General features: G+C 36.7%; 1 protein-coding gene across 2 annotated transcripts in view; it reads right to left on the reverse strand.

The window, feature by feature from the left end:
- The window catches only part of LOC127413604 (exportin-5), a 120374-nt gene that overhangs the window by 13456 nt on the left and 80322 nt on the right, over positions 1-26596 (reverse strand). For both annotated transcript variants that reach the window (XM_051650871.1, XM_051650872.1), the window contains 4 exons: positions 26234-26340; positions 25967-26074; positions 25608-25745; positions 19782-19946 (listed from right to left, as the gene is read on the reverse strand). In XM_051650871.1, the coding sequence (XP_051506831.1) occupies positions 19782-19946; positions 25608-25745; positions 25967-26074; positions 26234-26340 (518 nt within the window). The remainder of the gene's footprint in view (positions 1-19781; positions 19947-25607; positions 25746-25966; positions 26075-26233; positions 26341-26596) is intronic.

Here is a 26596-nt window from a genome sequence, read left to right on the forward strand (position 1 = left end):
AAAAATTGGATTTTGACCAGTGTGATGATTGGTAGGCAGGTTATTTTGAGGGGATGGAAGTCGGATGGAGCACCCTCATTCCCAGAGTGGTGCGCGGAGATGGGGAGGGTGGCTGCCCTCGAGGAGGGGGGTCGAGCAGAAGGATGGGAGTTAGGGATTTTTTCAATAAGAAATGGGGCTATTACTTAGCATTTCTGGGGGAATCTCGAGGAGGGGTGGTGGAGGGAGTAATTTAGAGTTTAGTTTTTTTTTTTATTATACTTGATTATTGTATTTTCTTTTTGTTGTTGTTTTAGTTTTGTGTGGGTTTTTTTTTTTTTTGCGTGTGTCTATACTCTATTGTCCACAGAGGTGTTCGTGTGTGGTCAGGGTGGGGTGGGAGTTTGGTAGGGGGAGGGGATATAGTGGGGATTTAATGTTAAAAGTGATTAATTCACTATATATATATAGATATATATGTTGTTTTTTTCTTTGTGTTAATTTATGAATCAATAAAAATGTTAATAACAACAAACAAAAAAAGTAATCAGCATCCAAGTCAGAGGAACTGAGGGAGAGGGCTATCACCAGTACTCAGGTTTACACATTTAATCATGTTGCCTATGCAGTCATGTCATATCATGTCATGGTTTTGATTGTAAGCACGTCATGTGTGGGTTTGATGTTCTTTACTAGCATGTTGTCTTTCACTTCCCCATACAGAACACTGAGGAAATTCCACCGAAATTAAATGAGTTCCCCTCCAAAAAAAATAAAAAATAAATAAAAATAAAAAAATCTGGGTGTGATTTTTGTCTCTGAACTTAAATTTGATAAGCAGATTAATGTTGTTGTGAAGAGCAGTTTCTTACACCTTAAAGCCATTGCAAAGCTGAAACCTATTGTGTCATTTATTAACCTTGAGAAATGAATACATGCATTTATTTAATCTTGCTTAGACCATTGCAATGTCTTATACTTGGGTATTAGTAAGTCTTCCCTGTCTCGCCTGCAGCTAGTTCAAAACGCTGCTGCAAGGCTTTGACCAATACCAGGAAGAGGGATCATATATCACCTGTACTGGCATCTCTCCACTGGTTAACAGTAAAATTCAGATTGCAATACAAAGTGTTATTATATGTTTTTAAAGCTGTACATGGAATGGCACCTGTTTATATTTCTGAACTCCTCTGTTTTTGTCAAAGATCTCTCAGATCAGCCAATCAACTGCTCCTAACTGTCCCTTGGTCACGTTTAAAATGCAAGTGCTTTTTCTGCCCCAAGGTTGTGGAATAGTTTACCATTGTCTGTTAGGTCCTCCACTTCTATTAATATTTTTAAAACCCACCTCAAGACTCATCTGTTCACTGTTTGGTTTTAATTTTTGGAAATGTTATATTCAATTGTGTTTTAGTAATATTGCATTATTTTGTTTGATCTTAATGTACAGCACTTTGGTCTACACTGCAGTTTTTAAAGTGCTTTATAAATAAACTTGAACTAACCTAATTAACCATTACCATTCCATTTGTTTTCAGTTTTCATTCCTTGAACCGTTTCTAATCCCAGAGCATAACTGCGTATTCTGCTTTAATTTTAGTAGAGTTGAAAACGTATTTGTGAAATAGGTTCTACTTGACTGCAATGGAAATTCTGACCCCAATGTCTAAACATTTTCAACTAATGTTTTCATGCAAACTCAGAACAAAGAAAGAATAAGTCTACAACTTGTTTCTGAAACGAACGATAATTCTGATAATCGATTAAAGATGAATTAGATAAAAAAAGCCAAATTTCTTTTCTTTTATTTATTTTTTTTAAATAAAAAGGAAATTTTTAATGCAAATATTATGCATTTATGCTTTTATGGTATACATTTTGTACAAAAAAAGGTTTAAATTATAAATGTTACAATATAAATTGCTTGTAGTTTTTCACACACACACACACACACACTCACAACACCCTGTTTGTCCTCAGTTTCGAAGCAGCAGGACAATTTAATCTACTATAAATTATAATAAAGAAAAACAAAACCACAATATTAGTGTAAACTGATAAAAAGCAGGATTTTATAATGTCTTTATTCTATAAACATGAACTCCATACAGTTACTGTTCTTATAAACAACCCTCTACAAACACATAAGTGAAAGAATCGCCACTGGCTTGTAAATGTTTGTTTAACTCGGATGAGGGGTCTTCTCACACACACACTGCTGTGTGTGCCTGTGCACGTAATATAGCATTCATACAAGACTTCATATACAGGGTTCATACAAATGCTTCAAAGTTAAATTTAAGGACTTAAGGCACATTTTTATTTGTTTTCAAGGACTATGCTCGAGATGTCATTAAAACTAATTATTTGTTAGTTTTAAATAAAAATATTTTATTTAGTTAATTTATTTTTATAAAACACCACTTATTACAAGTACAACATTTGATAATGCGCATCTTTAACTACATATTCTCACAGTAACAATTCTTGGTTCATTCATGACTAAATTGATGTGCAATTGTAGTGTGCGCCCTTAAAACGCATTTCGTTTTTCAAAAAAGGGGATTACTGGGTCTGTAAACAGTAGTCCATATGACTCATGTGCTGTGTTCCATGTTTTCTAAAGTCACACAACAGATTTATATGAGGAACTGACCGAAATTACAAATGATTCATTCTCAAAAAATTTTGACTTTCCAACTTACAAAATATTTACATTTTCCATTCAGTTCAGATTTGCCTATAAACGCTGAGGGTAAACATTAATGTTGACATTAATTTTTATTCATAAAGGACAACTTGGCTGTTGTTCTTTTATCATTTAATTTTGTTTCACGAACGAAGCAAGTTAACACTACTGAGGGATAAATGGGTTACAACATCACATTTTGAGGGTTCAATGGGGTACAACACCAAATATTTTTGTGTGAAAATATTAGTTAAAATGTGAATTAATAACTTTTTTGCATGCTGGAAAAAAAAAAAAAAAAAAAATCACTATATGCATATTTAAGCAGTCTCTGAACTTTGACCTTAATTATTTTCCACAACTTTTTGTATTTAAAAACAAAAGATAACATAAAGGCTTTAACATTGATAATACCAATGCCATGAAATCAAGGGACAAACATTCTTTTAAATTATTAATAATGGTTTTGAGTTGCTTTTTTGCACACTTGTTTGGCCTTGCACTAATGCTTTTACCTATATAAAAAAAGGACAAATTAATACATAACTTTACATGCCATAGAAGTGGTGTACCAGAAGAAGGGGACAATTATTTTTTTCAGGCAAATGACAATTTCAAATATATTTTCTAAAACATTTGCAAAACAGAGTCAAGCCATTTCATATAATTAAAGGTTAGGTTATACAATGATACCTTTTGTTTTTTCCCCTCACTATTTGAAAGCTTTTTCATGACTAAAAAAAGTCAAGGGACATATTTGTCAACATACTTTGATAATGACCCAAATGTTGTCAGAAATAACCTATTTTGTGAGAGAAAAAGCTGTCTTTACACAAGGGGGCGCTGGACGGCTAACAAAACTGAATTTTTAATTAAAACTTAGTTGCAAGGATTTACACTTGTTAAATCTGCCACAGCAGTATCTATAAAATATATTTTTTAAATCCTCCAGTAACAATTGATTGTGATTGGCCCATTCTGAACAGTGCTGCCAAAAGTATCAGGTGCCATGTGACAGCGTCGTCTATGCGCTGCCTGCTTCAGCAGTGGTCTAGTGGTCTATCGTCGTGTTTTTCCGAAAATAAATACATTTAATTTATTAAATGATTTAAACAACGTATTTTACGATTTTCTATAATTCAAGCACTTTTTAAGCACATCTTGGTAAAAATGGCTATTTTCAATGGCCTTCCAGGACTTAAATTTGAAAAAGCCAAATTCGAGTACTTCAAGCACCTTGTACAAACCCTGCATTTAGGACTTAAAGTGCTACATGGGTTATGTGAAAGTTTATAAGATCACATTTTTATAATTCATGACATTTTAGCTTTTTAGAATATTTTAAATTCCATTTCACAGTTCAGCTAAATCAATGGATACATCAACTCTGTATGCACTGCAGACAACAGTGAAAGGATCTTGGTGCAATACTTTTTTTCTTTTTTTTGCCCCACGCACCAAACGGCCCACAAAAAATTGTAAGCTTATGATCTTTGAAGGGACAAACCAAAATGCTTTGTCATTTTGGCATATAAAAATAAGGTATCTGGTCTGTTGTGTTTCACTACTTCAGAATCAGTCCCTCAGTAAAGGAAGCTTCCAGGGGATTGGAGGTCACGTGACGCCATGCGAGAAGCAGACGTGTGAGCGGCTAGCTCTGCGCACTTTGCTGTTTTTTTTATTATTTTCATGTTATAACCAGTGAGATTCGATACACCAAGTTACATATTTGCTCTTTGAGGTAAACATGGCAAAGAAGTCAAACTCCTCAGACTCTCTCTGGAGACATTAAAAGACACTTACGTGCTCAAGATGAAACCTCTGGCAGCCCTGCGAGCCGGGGACTCGATCTGGACGGCACGTCGGGAGAAGAAATCCAGCGTCAACTGTCCAACATCTTGGTGATGCTGACGAAGGTTGTTGCTGACTTGGAGGATCTTGCTGTAATACGTCAATCGATTACGGCGATGGAAACAAAATTCTCTGAGTTGGTCACAAGAGTGACATATGTTGAGAAACGAATCGATTATCTGGAGTCATTGGAAAGGGAATTATCCGCTAATCCGCCTGCGTCACTTGGAATACATTTTGGAAAAACTGGAAGATCTCGAAAATAGGAATCGAAGGAATAATATACGAATTGTTGGAATTCCTGAGCATGAAGAGGGCAGAGATATGGTGAAATTCCTTAACGAGCTCTTCCCGAGTCTGCTCGACATAACAGGCCATAAACTGGAAATTGAACAAGCTCACAGAGTCCTGGCTCGCAGATCTGCTGAGGGAGACAGGTCCCGATCAATTCTGTCCAAATTTCTGAGATCGTCCGATAAAGATCTTGTGTTATGCAAGGCGAGGAGCAAAGGAAAGCTTTCTTGGAATAATCACAATATTTTCTTATTCCCGGATTTTGTGAATTCGACAAGAGAGAAACACGATCGGTTCAAGGAATGTAAGAAACTCTTACATCAACAGAAGATCGCTTTTGCACTGATGTTTCCGACCAAACTGAGAATAGACACCAAGGATGGCAGCAAAGTATTTTTATGCCCCAAAAAGGCACTGGCCTTCATACAAACTATGGGTGAGTAAACCATTGGGTATTTCTTATGTGAGTGGACTGACTCACTGTTCAGTATCTCGACTGTCTAAGGAAGCTGGGCGCAATTTTTTGTTTCTTTCTGCGTATGCTCCACCTAGCGGCTGGAGTTTGTTTTGTGGCATAACACTCCAAGAAACTTTTGCATTGACGGAAGATCGCTTTTACACTGAAGTTCCCGGCCAGATTAAGAATGGACACTATGGATGACTGCAAAATATCTACATGCTCACATAAAGGACGTCTTTTATAAAGTTGACAGACTGAGTAAGTCATGGTGTATTTTTTTTTTACACGGCCTCCAAGTGAATTTGACTCTTGATCATCCGAGGAACCGGGATGCCTGTTTTGTTTCTTTATGTGCTGGCTCCGCCTAGCAGCTGGAGTTTGTTTTGTTGAATAATACTGCTTCAGGTCAGCTGTGGGTGAATCTGATCGTTCTTTGTGCTTATGCCTCCTGTTGGCTGGAGTTTGTTTTTGTGGAGTATTTTTAAGGGACATTAGAATGATTGTATCATCTGCTGCACTCATAACAGCCAGCTCACTGAACAATTTTCTGTCTGTCCGAGGAAACTGATCGGCTTTATATCAGCTGGAGTTTGTTTTGTGGAGGAACATACCATCAAGACAGTTCTGTGAATGAATCTACATGTTCTTTGTGTTTATTCTGCCTGTTGGCTTGGGTCTGTTTTACGAAGTATTTTCTGTTATGAAATTTTGCCGAACAAAATTAGTGCAGAAGCACCGGACTTGAGCAATCCGATGGCAAAGTTGTCGCGGGGACTCTCGTATGCGTACATGGACCTTCTGAGTTTAGAGGGATGGACGCCAGTTGGTGCTGTCGTGCACGGGGTAAATGCGCACGTTTTTCTTTTTTCTGTTTATTTTGTTCGGGGGGAAGTTTGAGGTTTGATTGTTGCATTAATGGAGAATGTGGTCTGCATAATCTTGCTTTTGACAATTTATTTTATTATATCAATATGTCAATTGTTAATATGAGTGGATTGTATCTCTCCACATGGACTGTGAATGGGTTGGGGCATCCCAAAAAAAAGGAAGGTTATTTCTTTTCTTTAGCGTAAGAAATATGAATTAGTGTTTCTTCAAGAAACGCATCTTTCCCCGCAGGAAGCTGAAAAATTTGGAAAGATATGGGGTGTAGGATGTCATTATACTGATAAACATCTACAATTCAATTTTCTCAAACAGATTAAAGATAAAATAGGAAGAGTCATTATTGTTTTAGCAGACATTCAGGGGCAAAGGTTGATTTTGGCTAATATTTACGCACCTAACGCTGATGATCAGGGCTTTTTTATAGATCTTGAAGAGATGTTGCAAACCCTTATTAGGGGCCGCAGCTCTTCTGACAACATTAGGCGTTTCATCAATATCATGTGGTCAGTGGTGAATGATCAGACTCCGGTCGCTGCCATCTCACTTGACGCCGAAAAGGCGTTTGATATTGTAGAATGGGATTATCTTTAAGATTTTGGAAATATATGGGTTCAGGTGTACATTTATTGGTTGGATTAAGTTACTTTATAGACACCCCGTAGTGGTGGTACAATCAAATGGATTAATTTCAGATTATTTTACTTTGAATAGGAGCACTCGACAGGGTTGCCCTCTTTCCCCATTATTGTGCTGTCTTGCCATAGAACCATTAGCAGCTGCGATAAGAATGGAGGAGGATGTCAATTGTTAATATGAGTGGATTTTCTCTCTCCAGGTGGAATGTGAATGGGTTGGGGCACCCCCAAAAAAAGAAGGGTTATTTCTTTTTTTTAGCGTAAGGAATATGAATTAGTGTTTCTTCAAGAAACGCATCTTTCCCCACAGGAAGCTGAAAAATTTGGAAAGATATGGGGTGTAGGATGTCATTATACTGATAAACATCTACAATTCAAATTTCTCAAACAGATTAAAGATAAAATAGGAAGAGTCATTATTGTTTTAGCAGACATTCAGGGCCAAAGGTTGATTTTGGCTAATATTTACGCACCTAACGCTGATGATCAGGGCTTTTTTATAGCTCTTGAAGGGATGTTGCAAACCGCTGGTGTAGGGCTTTACTGGTTGTTTAGATCAGTGTTACTATCAGAAATAATTAATAATTCATATTTAAATTCATTAATTGAATCTAACTCATTAAAATCTCATATGGGATTTTAAATGTAAATGTAGTGCGCTACGTTTAGGAGCGGGTTTGGTTATTAGCAATAATTAATAATTATCAAAGACAATTATTAATTATTAAAATCAATAGAACATTGATTTTAATCAATGTTAGCTTTTTCTAATCCTTTAAATCAACAATTATCAAAGATAATCGTTAATTGTTAACCTCGATGAAACATTAATTAAAATTAACACTAGCTTATTGATCATTCAAATTCCACAATCATCAAAGATAATTATCAATTATCAAAAATCAATAGAATATTAATAAAGGATTAACATTGATGGGGCACCACCCTGGAATCAGGGACTAATAACCAGATAGTATAACAGTCTCAATATTAGATTTGAAAATGAATATTAGAAAAACAATGAATGAAGGCTTGAATCCGAGCACCGACATCCCGTCAACATGACACAGGTGTATGCAAAACAAACCAAAACACTTATCTTTGTAATATAACAAATTTTATTTATGCAGTAATATCAATGAATAATTAACACAATGCAGTCAATAAACTTCCGACATACAACTACAAACTAAACAGTGATATGATTATATATGGAAATCAAAATAATCCTATAACACGAGGGTGTGTGTGTGTGTGTGTAAGGAGGGACGCGCACAAAATGGCGGACGTGACTCTGTTGGAGAGTATGTCACGCGAGACTTCCGGCCAGGGAATATGACCGCGAATGTGGGCAGAGAGAAACCAGTCAATGGTAGCTTAGGGACAAAGCTGAGCTTTATCACGAAGCTATCTACTAGCCAAAAATGTGTGCCAGAATGTTTGAGGGGTCGTGTGCGCGTGCGTGCATGTGTGGTTAGTACGAGAGAGAGAGAGAATAAAGTGACGGCCCCAAAGCCGGTTTCGCGATCGTGGGAGAGGAAGCAGCTGTTAGTTTATCACTCAGAGACGCGGTGGTCTTTGATTCTTTAATGGATAAACTCATTTTGCCGGTCTCACCCGCGATGGCAGAAATGCACAAAAGTCCAATGTGGTTGGACCACAATACAGCAAATCAAATTCTTGATAATTAATACCCTGAGTATTAATAATGAGCGGACATGGCGGTCCGTAAACTGTACAAGCAAAAACCCTGGTACACAAGAATAACACACTATAATATTCTATCTCTGTCCAGACGTAAACCTCTTACTTGAATCGCATGAGGATGCAGAATATGTGTTCATCCGTCCTTTAACTCAGACTCGGTTCCTCGAGGCTCGGGTGATGACAGGAGGCCGTTTTCTCGCTCTGTCGGCAGGCAGTACGGCTGCTGATTCTCGGCGGGCTGGCGGAGAAATTAGCGACGTCGACTTGATTGAAGATGGAAGAGAAATCTTTTATCTCTTCACTACTGCAGGCAAACGGATGAAGATGCGGATTGCTCGGCAGTCTCCTTCGGATCTGTTAGAGTGTTTGGTGGAACACAGAATAATCTCAACTCGTCCAGCGAGAAGTCGGACGTTACTTCCTTGTGCCACGAGGCTGCACCTGAGAGCAGCGATGAGCTGCGTCTACACACGGCGAGCAAAGTTGCTGGAAGCAAATCCCGGAAGCATTTCAGAGGTTTTTCTACTCCTGATGATGTCATGGTTGGTGCGTTCTGTCGTGTGCCTCATCCAATAGGAGTTGAGAGTTCGATCCTTTAGTGAGCAAGACTTCATGGGATTTGTAGTCTGTTTTGGACTCCCTTTGTTTGATTTTGGCATGATTTTGATCAGTATAATTTATGACTTATGTGGGGGCCTGAGTTAGGTTTTACGACTGTGTTAGGCCTGCCTTTCTCTTCTATCTGAATACATGAGGCCCAACACTGTCACCCCTCATGATATAATATTGGGAGGAGACTTTAATCTTTTGATGGACATTGACGCTTCACAGGATGTGTAAAAATCTTGGTCTTGCAGATATCTGGTGACTTTTGAACCCATCTGGTAGGAACTATACATTTTTTTTCATCAGTTCATAAGATTTATTCTAGAATAGATTTTTTTTTACAATATCTAAATCCCTCATTTCATCTTATGTTGACTGCTCAATTGGAAACATCTTAGTCTCAGATCACACCCTGGTGAGTTTAGAGATGTTGCCAAATACAGAGAAAAATAAATCATATAGTTGGCGCTTTAATGTATCCCTTTTGCAAAATCCTGATTTCCAACAAATGTTAAAAACTGAAATCAATGTTTATATGGAGACCAACTGGTCCTCAGTATCCTCTGTGGGCGTGGCTTGGGAGGCACTTAAGCCAGTTCTTAGGGGTCGGATCATACAGTATGCCTCATTCACCAAAAAATCCAAAGCACGTGAACTTGGAGTTGGAAGGGAATATTAAAAGTGCAGAGGCAAAGCTGAAGCGCCGAATGTCGCCTGATGGCCTCAGAGAATTGACCCGACTGAAATACAGACATAATACTATTTTGTCGCGGAAAGTGGAGTTTTGGTTGTTCAGGGCAAGACAGTCATACTTTGAGTCTGGGGACAAAGCAGGGAAGCTTCTGGCAAGATATATAAAACAGAGAGAGTCTTTTTCTACCATTCCCTCAGTGAAATCTGCTGGTGGTGAAATATTTACCTCAGCCATTGATATTAATAATGCTTTTAAAGAATTCTATTTTGATCTCTAAAGTTCCACGTCTTCATCTATTGATGAAGATATTAGAACTCCCTAAATTGACAACTGAGCAAAACAATTCTCTTGATTCTGAGATAACCTTGGAGGAGCTTGGAGAGGTAATTAAGGCCTTGCCTTCAGGCAAAGCTCCGGGGCCAGACGGTTTATCCACTGAATTTTTTAGATCTTATGCTACAGAATTGGCTCCACTTTTGTTAGAAGTTTATATGGAATCATTAAAGAATGGAAAGCTTCTGCCAACCACTATGCAAGCCCGGATCAGTCTGATTCTTAAAAAGGACAAAGATCCAAGCGAGTGTAAGAGTTACCGTCCAATTTTCCTGATTCAGCTAGACGTTAAAATATTATTAAAAATTTTGGCTAACCGATTAAGTTATGACATCCCTTATACATATAGATTAGGTGGGGTTTATTCTGGGCCGCAGCTCTTCTGATAACATTAGGCATTTCATCATTATCATGTGGTCAGTGGCGAATGATCAGACTCCAGTCGCTGCCATCTCACGATGCTGAAAAGGCATTTTATATGGTAAAATGGGATAATCTTTAAGATTTTGGAAATGTACGGGTTTGGGAGTATGTTTATTGGATGGATTAAGTTTCTTTATAGACACCCAGTAACGGCGGTTCAAACAAACGGATTCATTTCAGATTATTTTACTCTGGATAGGGGCACCCGGCAGGGTTGCCCTCTTTCCCCATTATTGTTCTGTCTTGCCCTGGAACCATTAGCAGCCGTGATAACAAAGGAGGATGATTTTCCAGTGGTAATGGTGGGAGGTGTGGCACATAAGCTTCTGCTTTATGCAGATGATATTTTATTATTCATCTCCGACATTTCTAGATCTATGCCTTGCCTCCACATAATTATTAATTCCTTTTCTAAGTTCTCAGGATACAGATTTAATTGGTCTAAATCTGAAGCTTTGGCTCTGACAGCGTACTGCCCGATAATGGCTTTTCAGCCGTGTGCCTTTCAGTGGCCAAAACAGGGCATTAAGTATTTGGTTATTTAATTCCCAGCAAATTTGGGTGGTTTAATTTTGACCCTTTAATAAAAAGGTTTGAGCGATGTGGGCAGGTGGGGTTCATTACATTTATCGATGATTAGGAAGGTTAATGTTATTAAAATGAATTATATTCCAAAATTCAACTACCTGCTACAGTCTCTCCCTATACATGTCCCCCTCTCTTATTTCAAGCAATTTGATAGCATAGCGAAGTCCTTCATTTGGAATGGGAAACTTCCCAGGTTATATTTCAGTAAGCTGCATACTGCACTCAGTATGGACTAAAGTGTCCCGAGTGTTTAATTCAGACATTTATTTAAATGTTGCCTCGAGCTTATGGCTGAACCCCAAATTATGTTTGAATAAGTCCCCTTTCTGCTGGTCAGAGTGGATTGTGAGGGGGGTTACTACACTCGGTGACCTATATGAGAGTGGAGTGTTGAGATCCTTTCAAAATTTGGTTCAACATTTTGGGATTCCCAGATCTCAGTTCTTTAGGTATTTACAGCTACGCCACCTGCTCTGTACTAGTTGTAGGAGTAGCATACACCCCCCTAAATCGGCAGATACTCTGGGAGTGGTGATTACTGCTTTTGGAAAAGGTCATGAGGCATCAGTGTATTACTCCCTGCTAATTCAGTGTTTGGGGGTTGGAGCTTCAACTTCTCTCAAGAGATTATGGGAGAAAGATTTAAACTTGGTATTGGATGGTAGTGGGCTAGGATTCTAAAAAACATCAAGTCTGCATCTAGAGACACAAGGGTGCGCATTATGCAATTCAAGATTTTACATCGATTCTATTGGACCTCCTCTATATTGTATAGGCTTGGTCTTAAAGTCACACCCACCTGCTGGTGATGCCAATCAGAGGATGGAGATATAACCCATGTCTTTTGGGGGTGTTTTAAGATCCAGGAGTTTTGGTTGAAGGTTCAGAGTTTGTGTGTGATGTATTGGGCACTCGGGTTTCATTTTGCCCCAGACTCTGCATTTTGTAGAGAACATACTCATAAAGAGTTGGGTCCTAACCAGTGTCATGATCGCCAGACAGATACTTTTAAGCAGATGGAGGTTGGCTCATTTCAGAAGTGGTGCTTGGAGATGGGGAAGATGGCGGCCTTTGAAGAAGGGTCATTTAGAAACTGGGGAAACTGAACTTGTTTGTGGGGAAATGGGGCGGATATCTGGCGTTTCAGAATGTGTGATTATTATTATTATTTTATTTTTTTGTGTGTCTATAATCATGTATGACCATTGGGGTGTTGTTGGGGGCCAGGGTGGGGTTGGAGATTGGGAGGGGTAATAGTGGGGGTTAATCGTTGATTCTGTGTATATTTTATTTTTCTTTCTGTGTTCAATATGTGAATCAATAAAAAACTGTTAATCTGAGAAAAAAAAAAAAAAATATATATATATATATATATTTCTACTTGATTTAACCCTTACTATTTGTTTTGTTGATGTAACCTAAAGTAGTCAGTTTGATTCAGTGATGTTAAATACTATTTTTGACATGAACCACTTAAAGCACATTTTCTAGGGTGAGACACCCGACCTGAAATTTTGCCCCAGTCCCGCTGGGCAAAATAAAAGACAAAGGCCAAGAACCCATAACACAGTGCTAAGACTTGTGGGATGTGCAAAACTATATGTTTTCATAATCGACTTGTCGGTGGGTTGTCTGAACTAGCCGACTACTCCGTATTAAAGAGGTCCAGAATAATAAGGCTAAGTCATATCCACAAGAACCCAATCAGGCAGATTTTTTAAAAGATTAAAAAAAAAAAAAAAAAAAAAAAATCAACACACATCCCTACTGACAGATATTTAACAAAGAAAAAGACTTAATTGATCGATTATTTGTTGTTAATAATTTGATTAAGCTTGTCAACTGCCGATTAATCAATATCAGCACAAATGCCTAGCAGTAATCATATAGAGGGTGCACTGCCACTTGCATGTCAGATCTTGTCAAAAACACAAATGTGCATCCACAACTTTCTTGCTTGTAAAGATGAAGTGGGCTGAATGTAGTAATCATGGAGTGTTTCTCTATAAATAAACTTTGTTTACTGCATACACTGTAATAATGTGTTAAAAGTACAACATGACAACAAGCAGTGTTGATCCGCTGGTCTCCTGATTTCATCCACACGAAAATCATGTCAGTTCTCACCGGGAGAGCAAGCACATTCACCTGAAATGCAAATTTTCCTTAATATCAGTGCAGAAAATAAGAAAAAAAAAAAAAAAGTCTGTAGATTCCGTCTGAGTCTGGTTATCAGTTCCCTTTTATTAGTCACTTCAACACCGCATTACCAGTTGGTGCTATGGAAACTCTGTCAGAAGTAACAACTACTGAAGCACGTATACAATCATGGCAATTTGAGGGCAGACGGCACTTAAGCTCCACCCCCTGGGTACATATCTTACTATGGATATATACGGATCACTGTGCCAACTCGGTTAGATATTCTTTCTTCAGGGTTGTGATTACATCTAGTTACTCTGCAAGCCCGACTCATCTATTGCCTCATCATCTTTGCATTTTATCAGAGGAACAGACAAGGATGATATTCCCCATTGTGTGGTGACTAGAATATCCAAAGTTAACACACTTATGTTTATATTTTGTGTGTTATCAAATGGATTGTAAAAAGGTGCTATGAGCGAGCGCTGCAGCAAACAGAGTGTGCTTATTCCGTAAAAGTTTGCCTCCTTGAAAACATTTCATTTCTCTGTTAGATGATCACGAGTGCAGTGTTGAATGCCTAGGGACTTTCCGTGAGAAAGTGCTAATATGGGGCATTTTCCAAACAGCGTTTTTTGAACCCTTGAAGGGCACTGCAGGAAAGGGACACCACTCGAAAGGTCATTCCAAACGAAAGAAAATAACTTATCAGAAAGGGCCCTTCCACAAGACTGTTAGCGAAAGGTACAATCATATAGTAATGTCATGCTCACTTCAGTCTTTTCAGAGTGATGGGGCATAGATAACGTTCCACCAAAATAAAAGTTCCAGGTGAAATAAATATGACGAAACATTACACTAGTATAAATCAAATTGAATCCACAAAATAACAATAATTATTATTATCCAGTATTATATAATATTCAACTGGGTTCCAAAAAATAAGTTAGGGAAGTTCATTCACAAAAATATATTTAGATAATGATTTTTATTAGGCTACTATGTTTGTGTATATGGGTGCATTTAAATAAACAATTAAATATCATTCTTCCTTGTGTTAATTTAGATATAAAATGTGGAAAATATGCCATTATTATTTTTAACAAGATTTTTATTTCATGCACTAAACATTTTGAATCTCCTTGACTACAATGACTGTTAAGTACAAATTATTTATCTAAAAAAAAAGAAAAATAATTTTAAAGTCATTTCAAAGCAAGTTTAAAATTTTTCAAGATATATATAAAAAATTTCAATTTACTGAAAAATATCAAGATACATTTTTTGAAGCCATATCACCTTTAATGCTGGACAAATGCCAGACTCCCCTTTCATGTGGTAGGACATGAGAATGCCCTCTCGGTGTGAAAGCAACCCTCATTCTACAAATAGGGGGTGGAGCTGGGTCAGGTCACAGGAGTCAAGGTGCAAAGTGGTCACAACAGCTGCGACACTCTCGTGATGGAGTGCCCTATGCAACGGACATCCAGTGTCTGGCACCTGGACAGATTCACATGTGTTGTGGCACAACATGTGTTGTGGCACATAAACTGAATGGAGCTTTGGGCAGTTTACTTATCTGAAGGCAAGGGTGAGTGCGTTCTCACATTATGTTGAATCTGGTGCAGAGTATCCTGCACTTCAAGGGGACAATAAACGGAACAAAATCATTGCTTATCCTGCATCAGGTGGGAATAATGCACTCCTTAAAACTCGTTTTAAAAATACCTTTACTCCACTGCAATTCAGACACTGAATTCATCAAAGTCCAGAACTCAATGCACATGTAATACATTACAAAACCATTCCCTCCTTTTATATTGATGCATAAATAAAAACATAAGTAACATGTTACTATGCTCAAAGGGAATGTCTATGTTCCTGCAGAACATTCATCCTCTTTATCTTAGCATTTCTCACTCAGATTGCGATTATGCTTTTCTTTATTAGAAATTATAATTGAACGGTTAAAACTGCTTTGCTTCCAAATAGTTTTTTGCATTTTAGCTCTTTTAACTAGACCTGCCAGGTTGTTAGGGGGTTGTACCTTCTCTCTTGGACTCCGTTTAGTGCTCGTGCACGACCTCAATTTCTTTTACGCTATAATTATTTTTTATAAAACATATAAAACATATTATGTTTTAATGCTTAACAATGGAGTAGGTAGGCCTGTTAATGTATCAAAACATTAAGCTTAAAGCTGAAGTATGTAATTGCTGCACCACTAGTGCCACCAAACGGAATTGCAAAAATACTGAATATGAATATGCCCCCCATCTGCTGTTGGTCAGACAAAGAGATAATCCCACACCCAAATCCAACATTGGTTTAGTCAATGTCACTGTGCTCGTACAGAGGGGTCGCTCAAAACAAACAGAGGAGTTTTCAGAGTGCTACAGAGACACAGTTCTTTCAGTTTTCAAGAAAATTTACCTATGAATGGCTTGCTTATAGCTGTGTCTGCATATTAAGCTAGCACAGGAGAAAGTATTTTACCACAGAAAAAGTAACATCAGCTTTAATTATTAGTCATAAAATTGTATTTAATTATTTTGTACTTATATATATATATATATTTGTTTTTTTACAAAATATGAAAGACGAAAATACTAAAAAAAAAAAACACCTGTGTTTAGGTTACGTTCACTGGCACAAAAACTTAATTGTGGATAAGAAATAAATGTGTATAGTGCATTGCATTGAACAGAAGAATGCACAACTCTAAGAAGATTTAAAATCTTTTCTGAACATTCTTTTTATTTATGGAGTACGGGAAGTTTTGATTCATAATTAAAAAAGAAAAAGAAAAACAATACTGTTGTTACATTGAGCCAGTATGTATAAAGGATCAAATCATGCATGACTTTATGGAAAATAACACTCACAGATGGTGAGTAGACTGCTGATTATGCATAATAGATCTGCATATCATCACGGACCTTTAGTGAACCAATAACTGAAATATAAATTAAATCTATCATTTATACAGGCAGATACATCTAATCTTTAAGCCAAGCAGGCTCAGAGAATTAAAAACTAAAATGGCATGTAACACATTAAATAATTAAATAATAATCGTGAATAAAGGTGCAGTACAGTATCGCCTACCTTTCCAAGTGATTTCTCTAACTATTCCACAATATGCATAATATATCGCAATTGGGGAAGGAAGAAAAAACAACTATTACAAGGAATATTCCGGGTTCAATACAAGTTAAGCTCAATCAACAGCATTTGTGGCATAATGTTGATTCCCCAAAAAATATATTTTGACTTGTCCCTCCTTTTCTTTAAAAAAGAATCATGATTTTAGTGTTAAAAAAATCACTTACCAACCTTTTCTGTGTAAAATTATAGCCAATTTTACAACTTCGTTGACATGACGATGTAATGTCAACAAACCCTGAAACCCTAAAATGACTGTACAAATGACAATTTAAACAAATTTACAGCTGAAATAATACATGAGTTTTAACAAAAGAATTAATGTAAGTGCTTTATAAAATAAGCTTCACATTTCTACTTGTAAACCCTCAAAAAATTGGCCACATTCACTGTAACTTCAATTTTCCTTTTTTTTTTTTTTTTTTTTTTTTAAAAGGAGGGACAAGTCGAAATACATTTTTGTGGTTATCAACATTATGCTACAAATCTTCCCTGAGGTCCACTTATAATGTTAGTATAGTTTTTTCTAACCAAAACAGTCATATATAGTCATTTATAATAATTTCCAACCTGTCTGAAAAGCTCAATTTTAAGCTCTCTGGCCCTTCAAGACTTCACTGTAAACTCCCACTGTTATGATTGGCTAACATCGTACAGACCTTCCAATACAGATATTTTTTTTAAACGCAATCCGAAGAAAATAAGCAAACTCCACACAAATTATAAAACTACATTTCAGGGTAACACATGACATACACACTGAATATATTAAAATGTTAACTCAAGCAGCACCATAAACTATTTGAAATATGAAATATTCATGAATTAAATTGTTTACTTACGTTTTTGTGGTCCAATAGTGTTTTAACTGCCCCATCTTTCAAAAAGTTCCTTTGCAAAGCTTGAATAATATTGTGACTGCTTCCCAAGAAATCCACTCTGATCTGAGCCAAAAACATACAATCCAATATATGCAAACGTAATACAATCCACGGTGATGTTGGGTGCTTCAACCGGCTTCAACAGACCAAAGCAGAGATGCTGGTCTTCACTGGAGCAGCATCTCACACAACTTCCGTGTTTGTTTAGCAATACAACTGAATGTGTTTCTCCCAGTCAGTGGCCACAGCAGAATGAGACGCGTTTTTAAAAGTTGCGATTGTACCACTCTTAAAACATGGCACACATTAGCGGAAACGCATCAAAAAGATCAGAGACGTCCATATATTGTATGTGTACAAAAGACTAACAATTAAAATGAGCACATATGGGTGCAAAAACAGCCCAGGATGCCTTCAAAGCAGTACAACAGCAAAAGAGCAAACAGCAAGACGAAACACTGGAGGTCTCCTTTTTAGAGTAATAACTTGGCATGGCATCTTATAAAAGCAGTGCGAGATATATGACAACAGGCAAAGCTATTCATCTAGTGCAGGTTTATGTAGAAAAACATTTAAATCCAGATAGGCAGATGAAGGTGCTGTCTCCTTTGGATGAATCTCCCATGACAGGCCCTCTCCCCTCTTCACCTGTGTGATTGACTGTGACTGAGCATCAGTGGGTGGGGCCAAGGGTGCCATGATGAAAAATAGGTGTTGATGTCTTGCTGAAGAGGCAGTCCTATGCAGACATATTTGGTCCTTGTGACATTACAAGTTCCACAATTTCCAAACAGCCAGTACAGCTTGGTTTAATTAATTGCTCGTTTTCTATTAAGGGGGAAGTTTTCAGTTCTGAAACTTAAGAGTATGTTTTTCTAGTACAATGACCTCTGTCAAATGATCAAAAAGATAATTTGACCTAAGATATGTCAAAAGATCAAGGAAAATTGTATTCCTCATGTCATGACCCCTTTAACTTGTATTGGACCTGGAATATTCCTTTAAGTAATTTGTGTAGCACTTTTCATCGTTTCAAAGCAGCTTTACAGAAAATCATGCTGTAACAAAAATATAAGCTGTGATGTCTTTGTCTTGAAGTCATCATTGAATGGATTAAATGAATAACGTGATTGTAGATTATGCCTTGATGATTAATTTATTTAGCTTATAGAGACGAGCGCAATTATGAACAATGCACGTGTAGTATGAGACGGCCTCCAACACATTTGGTATTATTATGGTCAATACAACTGATTATTTTTATTAAAAAAATTTAATCCCCTTTTGGAATGCCCAATTCCCACTACTTAGTAGGTTCTCGTGGTGGCGAGGTTACTCACCTCAGTTCGGTTGGTGGAGAACAATATAGTCACCATCAATACTCGCTGAGCTACCCAGGCCCCCCCAATACAACTGATTATTAAATTCCGTAATCGATGCATCAATGTTTCAGCATAATATCGATGCTTTTTTTTTTTCTCCATTTAATTTGGGTACACAAGTTTTCATTTTGGATGACATTTGCACACCCCCAAATACCTTGGAGGGACACCTCAGCAAGAGGGCAGGGGCTCGAACCCTTAGAGTCACCCCCTCTGCATGTGCCTGGTAGGTCTCATTCAGATGCTTGTTACAGTGCTCAGTTGACACAGTTCTATTTTATAGGCCAATTTATTGTGATCAAAATAATTATAAATATAGGTAAAAACAATTTAAATTGGGATCATCTTCTGTAAGTAACGATAGGCCATTTACCATATACTGTTTGTTTCATGAAGTAATAAGCGAAAACATGGCAATGATTCCCCCACAGTAACATTCATAGCCTATGCTTTTGTTATGCTAGCATGGCTTTAAAGACCATCTTTGTCACACAGGCTGTGCGCACACTTGAGACTGCCTGCCTGAAGGAGAGAAGTTAGGAGATTCTCTGCAGCAAGCAAATAAACTGTAGAAAATGATCAGCGGTAATTCCAAATTTTTTTATTTTCACAGTTATCGGCCAATAATGTACCGGCCGCAAATATATCGTTCATCCGTGCTATGTTGTGTTTGGACTCATTTTAATCAGGACCATCTGCAGTAATGAATGAATGGCCACTTACCATATTCTGTCTTATTTCATTGTAATCAAATTAATGTTACAGCAAAGCCAAGTGTGTCATTCTCAAAATCAATTTAAACAGCAAACACACTTTATATAGGCCTGTGTGTGATTTTTTTTCATGTGTGGTTTCAGTTGGTTCTAAATGTCATCCTAAATTTAGAAAAAAATTAAGTGCAAACCTACAGATGTATCTTGATTTTTGTGTGAATCCGTGCAATGTGATGAGATTATGCAATGACATTGTGACAATGCAGCATACTACTGTTTGAAGCTTTTATCATATTCTATTGCAAACATTGCCATGCAGTCTGCTTAAAGAGTGAAGAAAAGTCACCATACCCCCACAGTGCCTGCAATGAGTTTCCTAAACTGCTCCTTCTTCTTCTTCTCTCCAGCTTTTGAAACAGCAGGCTGAAGGGTCTTCTGATCAAACTGCTCCAGGGCCTCTGCATGGACATCAGGGATCTGATTCATGATGGCACGCAGCTCAGCATATCGAGGCCTCTGTGGAGGAAAATCAGAATTAAGATCTCACTAATCATGCATTAAACCTTCTCACCAATGCATTGTCATTTCACATTTCAAAATGGGAGACCATAGTAAATGTTATTGCAGTGTTCCCTGTAGCTCCAACAGCGATGGATTTCAGCAGTCAGAAAAGAGGAAGGTGCGAAATATACCATCTCTCCTTCAGCAGTTGTATTTGAAACCATGCACAGGTGATTTAGTTGAAAGGACCATTTCAAACCATATGCAACTATTTATGCGATGCAGTTTCTTGTACGGTGCAGGTCAGCAGTCTTCTCTGCTGTTGTAACAGGTCAAAACACTGAAAAATACCCCACCACCCGTCATTTATTTTTATTGGCTCATTTAAAACGTCTTGAGCTTTTCACTCCTGATTTTGACCATTTGCAGACTTTGTCAGTGTATTCCTCAAAGTTCAAAATGAATAGTCTAATCTAATGTCAGACTGTTAGATTCATCAGCTAATCAAACTGTTTTATTTTTACCTAGTGGGAATAGTCACTTAGATAGTTCAATTATGCATTAAATAATGTAGGTAATTAAAGAGAGGAGCATGTCAGCGTGAGAGATGTTCTGCATGACTGTAATGAAAAAATGTATTAAAAAGGAAAGGAGGGCTGATTTACACTTCAAGTATCATTGCTTTTCTTTGCGAGTTTTCACAGTTTGTTTTAATTTGTCGATTGCTTTAAATTTGAATTATTATTGAAGTTGAAACTACAATGACCTAAGCATTCAAGTGTCACGTCATATTTTTGTTGGTGGCTGTCTACGTTTGTGAGCAATGTTGAAATATAATTTCTCACACAACATCTGTAAGAGTACAGACACTAATTCAACATAATATTTAGTTTGCTAACACATAAAACAAGAAAATAAACCACACCCTCAATTAAAGAGGTGTCCCTCAGAATATAGTTTGTCCAACTTTTCAGCTTTTGAATTTTTCATAATATCAATGTTATCATTAATCCTGGGGATGTAGCTAAAACTAATTAGGGGAAGGTTGTGTAATGACACTATAAACTCAACAGCAGATTTTTTAATTTTTTTTTTTTTTTCAGGGTAATATAACAAAGTGATGGAAATCATTTTACTGGGTACGACTTGCAGCCAATACCTATAATTCAGTGGGAAAAACACAAGGCTAATGACTGTCAAGTAGAGTTAAAGACGTGACTGAACCTCCAGTAGGTTTTAAGTGAAATAATTATTCACATATCTAAATGCTTGTTTCAGTGGAGCAAAGATCAATGCTCAACAAGAGGCTCTAAAACAGAGGTGCCTAAACGTTTTCCTATGAAGGGCCAAATATCAAACTTGATTGAGGGCTGTGGGCTGCAAGTAAACATTGCATTATATCAAACTGTATTATATTAAAATATAAAAGTTGCTCGTTCTCCTTTATGATTTCATAATATAAAAAAAAATTACTCTGCAGTCTGCTAAATTAATTAACTGAAAAACAGTGTCAATGGCATTTTATTTTCTTAAAATTTTCCCCCTTGTTATATACAGCAAGGCGGGCCAAATCAAAGGTCATCACAGGCCAACTTTGGCTCACGGGCCCTGGTTTGGGCATCTCTGCTCTAACTAAAACATCATTTTGGGTCACTGGGAGTCTTCGAGAGTATGAGGAGTGCTTCTGCACCAAAAAAACATCTGTGCAACAAATGGCTTTAATGAACTGAATGGAAACCATGATGTACATAAATGACAGTATTTAAAGGAGTCATGTCATGAGGAATAACATTTTCCTTCATACTTTGACAAAAGACATGATATGGCCCCTTAAAACATTAAAAATATTAAAACATTGCTTTCATACAGCCAAACACAGAGTGCTTTGTGGTGCAGGTGCAGTTAGTTGCTGTCTTTTGTAATACATTCAGATGAGTGTTTATAATCTTTTCTTTTTCCATTTGCACTATAACTATCCAGTTTGGACATTTATTTTTGTTAGACAATTTTACTATTTAGTAGAATTTTTATCAAAAGCAGGTGCTTTTGGTAGCAACATTGCCACACTAAAATAATACATCAAGTACTAGAGGTGTAACAATACATTGTCATACCGCAATACACATTGTGCATATGAAAATTAATCGTGATAACATATAGTGTTAGTTTATTTCATGGATATCATACAGATGTCTCAGATGTCAAAGTCAGCAGGTTTAAATAAAATTTAGATTTCACCTCATCGTGTAAGCACATGCAATACAGGGAGCTTCCGGAGACAGATAACGAGACACAATGTCCACGATGAAGGCGGAAGTGAATATGCACTGCGCAGGAGAACATTAACAGTTTTAACTAGTGGTCGACCGATATGACGACTAGGCCATTAAATCAGACAATATTAAAAAAAAAAAAAAAAAAATTATCGTCCGATAAATTTTAACATTTCTTTTTCCTAGCCACGAGGACGCAATAAATAAATTCCCCTGCTTGAATGTGAATGTGCACTACAAGTAAATGTCATATTCACTGTGCACTGTATGTATAATTCGTTTGATTCAGTCTTTTGTGAGAAAATGTAATTGCTAATATGCACATGCCATCTGTGGTTGCTGGAATAATACTGTGACCGGGACTTAAAACTAAATGTTTTTCATTTTGGTTCGTTCTGAGCAAAAATAGTATTCTTTCGTTCCGCAGCTTCCTTTCCAAAAGGTTACCAGTAAGAACAAAATAAAAGAATGGTTAATAACGTTCTTTTTAAAATGACAGTACTCTGAGCTAAGGGGTGGGTGAAATACCAATCGCAGTGTTGCCAAATTTTTTTTATAGGCAAAATGAAGTGGTGCAGTTCAAAAAATTTACTTTGATACACCCTTTGGCCTTTAGTTTCATGAATAAATTATCTGAACATGGTTATAACCGGTTACCAGCATTTAAAAATTATGTTTTCACTCCGGAAACAACTGAAAATCACTTCCTGTTTTCGGTTACGTTCTGCTAAAAAATTAGTTAGTTTTTGGTTTTCATTCCTTAAACAATTTTTAGTCCCTGTACTGTGATATGAATTACCTTCATGCTGCCTTAATGACCTTATTGGAGCTTGGAAATTTTGGATCGTATGGATATATTTACATAATATCTCAATCAAAATATCTTTGTGTTCTGCAGAGGAAAGAACAGTCATGTGAGTTTGAAACAGCATAAGTGTGAGTAAATGATGAATTATAATTTGAGGAAACTATTCCTTAAAAAACGTACAAGCGTATGTATCAACACAAATCTGTGTTTGTAAAATTCTGTTAATATTTAGCTAAGCAGAATATTTTATGAATATTTCTATTCCAAAAGTCACAATTGCCCTGTGCTGGGCTGATTTTTAGTCCATCCGTGATGGATCATTTTGCACATTAATGAAAAATACTTAAGTTTTACTAGTAAAGGTTTTGCATACGTCTTACACTCATTTAACAGATTCAAAGACATTTTCAAGCACCTATCAAAATTGACAGCATACATGGTTTAATGAAGGCCTCAGATAACAAATCGAACATAATATTTAATGTGTGAAAATAACTTTTACTTGATGCTCAATAGAAATATTATTGGTTACAATTTATCAATGCTTTCAGGTCAAGGGTATTGTGTATATCACCTTTCAAAGTTTCCATCTATGACCAGAGGGAAGGGACTTTTCACTGGACTAGTTTTAGCCAAGCCTAGTGCTTCATTCATTCAAACCCTGAAATTTGAACAAATAAACTACACAACCATTAAGAAAAACCTCTGTTCCAACTGTTCTTGCCCATGAGACAGGATTTGACAGGACACTTTCCAGAGTTCGTAGAATTCCTTGATCTTTGAACATGTACTTATGCAGGATAGTGTCCACTAGTGCAGCTACTAACAACTACATTAATAATTGACTAATCTAACAATTATAAGAATAGACAATAGACTATCCGGGCAATTATTGCAACAACTAATAACTCTCTTAACCGACAATTTATATTGTGCCTTGAATTAAAGGTTGTATTAAACATGTGCTTGCTAACAATAAAGAAATGAGCATTATTTAAAAAAAAAAAAATACTTTAAAAACTTTATGAAATTAAATTCAGTCACAAAAAAAAAAAAAAGCTAATAATTCCATTCTTAATGCGTGTTCTGTCTTGTTTCCAGTAAAACATTTAAACATCCTTAAAATAAGACATTTACCTGAGAAGCAACATTGCACAAGACATTTAGACTTTTTTTTTTTAGAGAATGTGTCTTTTATATAAATGTATTGTGTCTTACTGCACTGGCAGATTTTGATTCTCTTGATTTTCACTTGTTTATAATAAAAAACAAATATCTAAACAAATCTTAATATTTTGTGCCATGTAGCTCAAGCAAATGTCCCTTGTTTTAAATGATTTTGGATGTTGTTATTGGAAAACAAGTAACAAAAATGACAAATCAAAAAGACAGAATTAAGAACTTTTTGCAACTTTTAGCTTACCCTCTCTCACCTTTTTGTTTACTTGATTTTGCTCCAACTCATGAAGTGGCTCTGACCTCACTTTATAGATTGCATTACAGTTGAAACGGAATAACGCTGGGGTTTTTACTTTTAAGATGTTGTGACAATATTGAATCTGTATTTAATTTATGTAGTTTGCTTGTATAATTCTGCAATACTTTGCTATCCGCATCATTTTGGCATTTTTGGAAAGTCCAGAGTGTTACACTGCGAGCTGCGTCTTTCTCTCTGGCTGTATCAGGTTTTCAGAATGCAGTGCTCGTCTGGCTAAAGCACATTAGAGTTTTAAATGATCTCATATATCCTATGGATAGGATGTATCCTATGAGATCAAATGACTATTCAATAAAATATTTTTCAACATATTTTATGTTGTATGATTTGGACAAATCAAACTGTGATGATTCTGAAAACCATTGCTATTTAAACTGCGATATGATAAAAAAAAAAAGAAAAAAAAAGATTCCTTTAGAAAACAAATTGTGAAACAGATTGCATTAACACCTGCTCATTGTCTATCTGTTTTTGTTCACTTTGCGATAGGGTCTCAGCCCACTTTGTATCATTTTTGCAATGCAATAAGCTAAATTAATACAATTTTACAGGAATATACTTTGTATAATAATAATTATCAGCTAATTATTATTATACAATAATACCATATTTCTGTAATAATTTCTTAACTTACATGTGCCATTGCTATGGTGAAGGTTAAAGCTGCAGACAGAGTTCCAAAAATGGGCGGGAGCTCCAAATCTAAGATACAGGAAGCCCCTTACCGAACACTTTCTCTAACCTTAACCTTCTGTGGAGGTGTCGCCCCCTTTTGGAGTTGACGCAAACACCTTTTTGGAGCAACTCCACCCCCTTCTGGAGAAACCACCCTATTTTGGAGATTCCGCCCCATTTGGAGATTTCCAGACTGCAGCTATACCTATTTGTTGCTATGTGGTCCAATTAAACCCTCAAACTATTATTTTGGTGGAAAACTAAAGGAAGATTAAGTTTCAAGTTTCTTGTTTTTTGCCGAGTTGACAAGGGCCTGTTAATGCAATGAAAAGCAATCTCTTCCACTCTTCTGTCCACAAATACCTGGGGTTAATGGGGTTACTTTAGATCTGGATAGTAACTAAGCGACCAAGCTTACACACCAGAGCTTCATAGATGAACAATGCCAACTGAGTCAGAGCGGCATTGCAGCCTTCATGTTGGCCGTGCATCTGTAGACCCTTCAGAACACTGGTGTAGAGCCACGTTACAGCCTCTGGAAGTAGATTACCGCCAACAACCTGCACAACAATTCATTCACATATACACTCTGTGCAATCAAGGAAAAAAAATGCTTATGTATGAAAGGCTGACATATTTTCAATACAAATTTCATTTCATTTGGAAAGTGACAAAAAAAACAACAAAAAAAAAAAAAACATATGGTGGCATATTCTTATGCATAGTGGCATATTTAAAAAAAAAAAAAAAAAAAAAAGCATTAGTAAGAAAATATCAGCACCTGTCTAAGCAAAGTCCAGCAGAGCACGCTAGCAGTCCTTTGGCAGTTAATGGTGTCCCTCCAGGAAAGGGAGTTAAAACAAATAGTCAGGAGAGTCATATAAATATCCTGAGGAAAAAAACAAATATTAAAACATTAAACAGGATAACTTATCCAATGTTAATAAATTCAATCTTATTGTAAAGTGTTATCCCGTTTACTCACAGAGCACAACTACAGAAGCCAAATGATGGAGCTAAAAAAATGAATGTATGGTGTAAAAGTCACCTCATTTTGGAGAAGTCTCTTGCCCAGTTCTGAGAGGTCATCTGAAGGCTGAGAAGCATTCATTTGAATCCCTTGTGATGAATCCATTGTCGTCATCTCTTCATCACCTGAAAACATGATAATCCATATATAACAGTACTCATTGTATTTCAACAGTTTTGTTTTCTCTATATTGTAAAAAAATAGCCCCTTTATGTCTAGTGGGCGGTTCTTGGCCAGAGGAAGAATGTTCACCAGATTATGCTGATCATGGATATTCACAAGTCTCTCAAGTGCTTTGTAAGTACGGAATATGTGCACGAGGGAAGCTTGGTTACACTTGAGTTTAGCGTGAGCCACATAATGATTAGAAAACAGGAGAGA

Source organism: Myxocyprinus asiaticus, chromosome 23, assembly GCF_019703515.2.
Source record: "Myxocyprinus asiaticus isolate MX2 ecotype Aquarium Trade chromosome 23, UBuf_Myxa_2, whole genome shotgun sequence".
Taxonomy (NCBI): Eukaryota; Metazoa; Chordata; class Actinopteri; order Cypriniformes; family Catostomidae; genus Myxocyprinus; species Myxocyprinus asiaticus.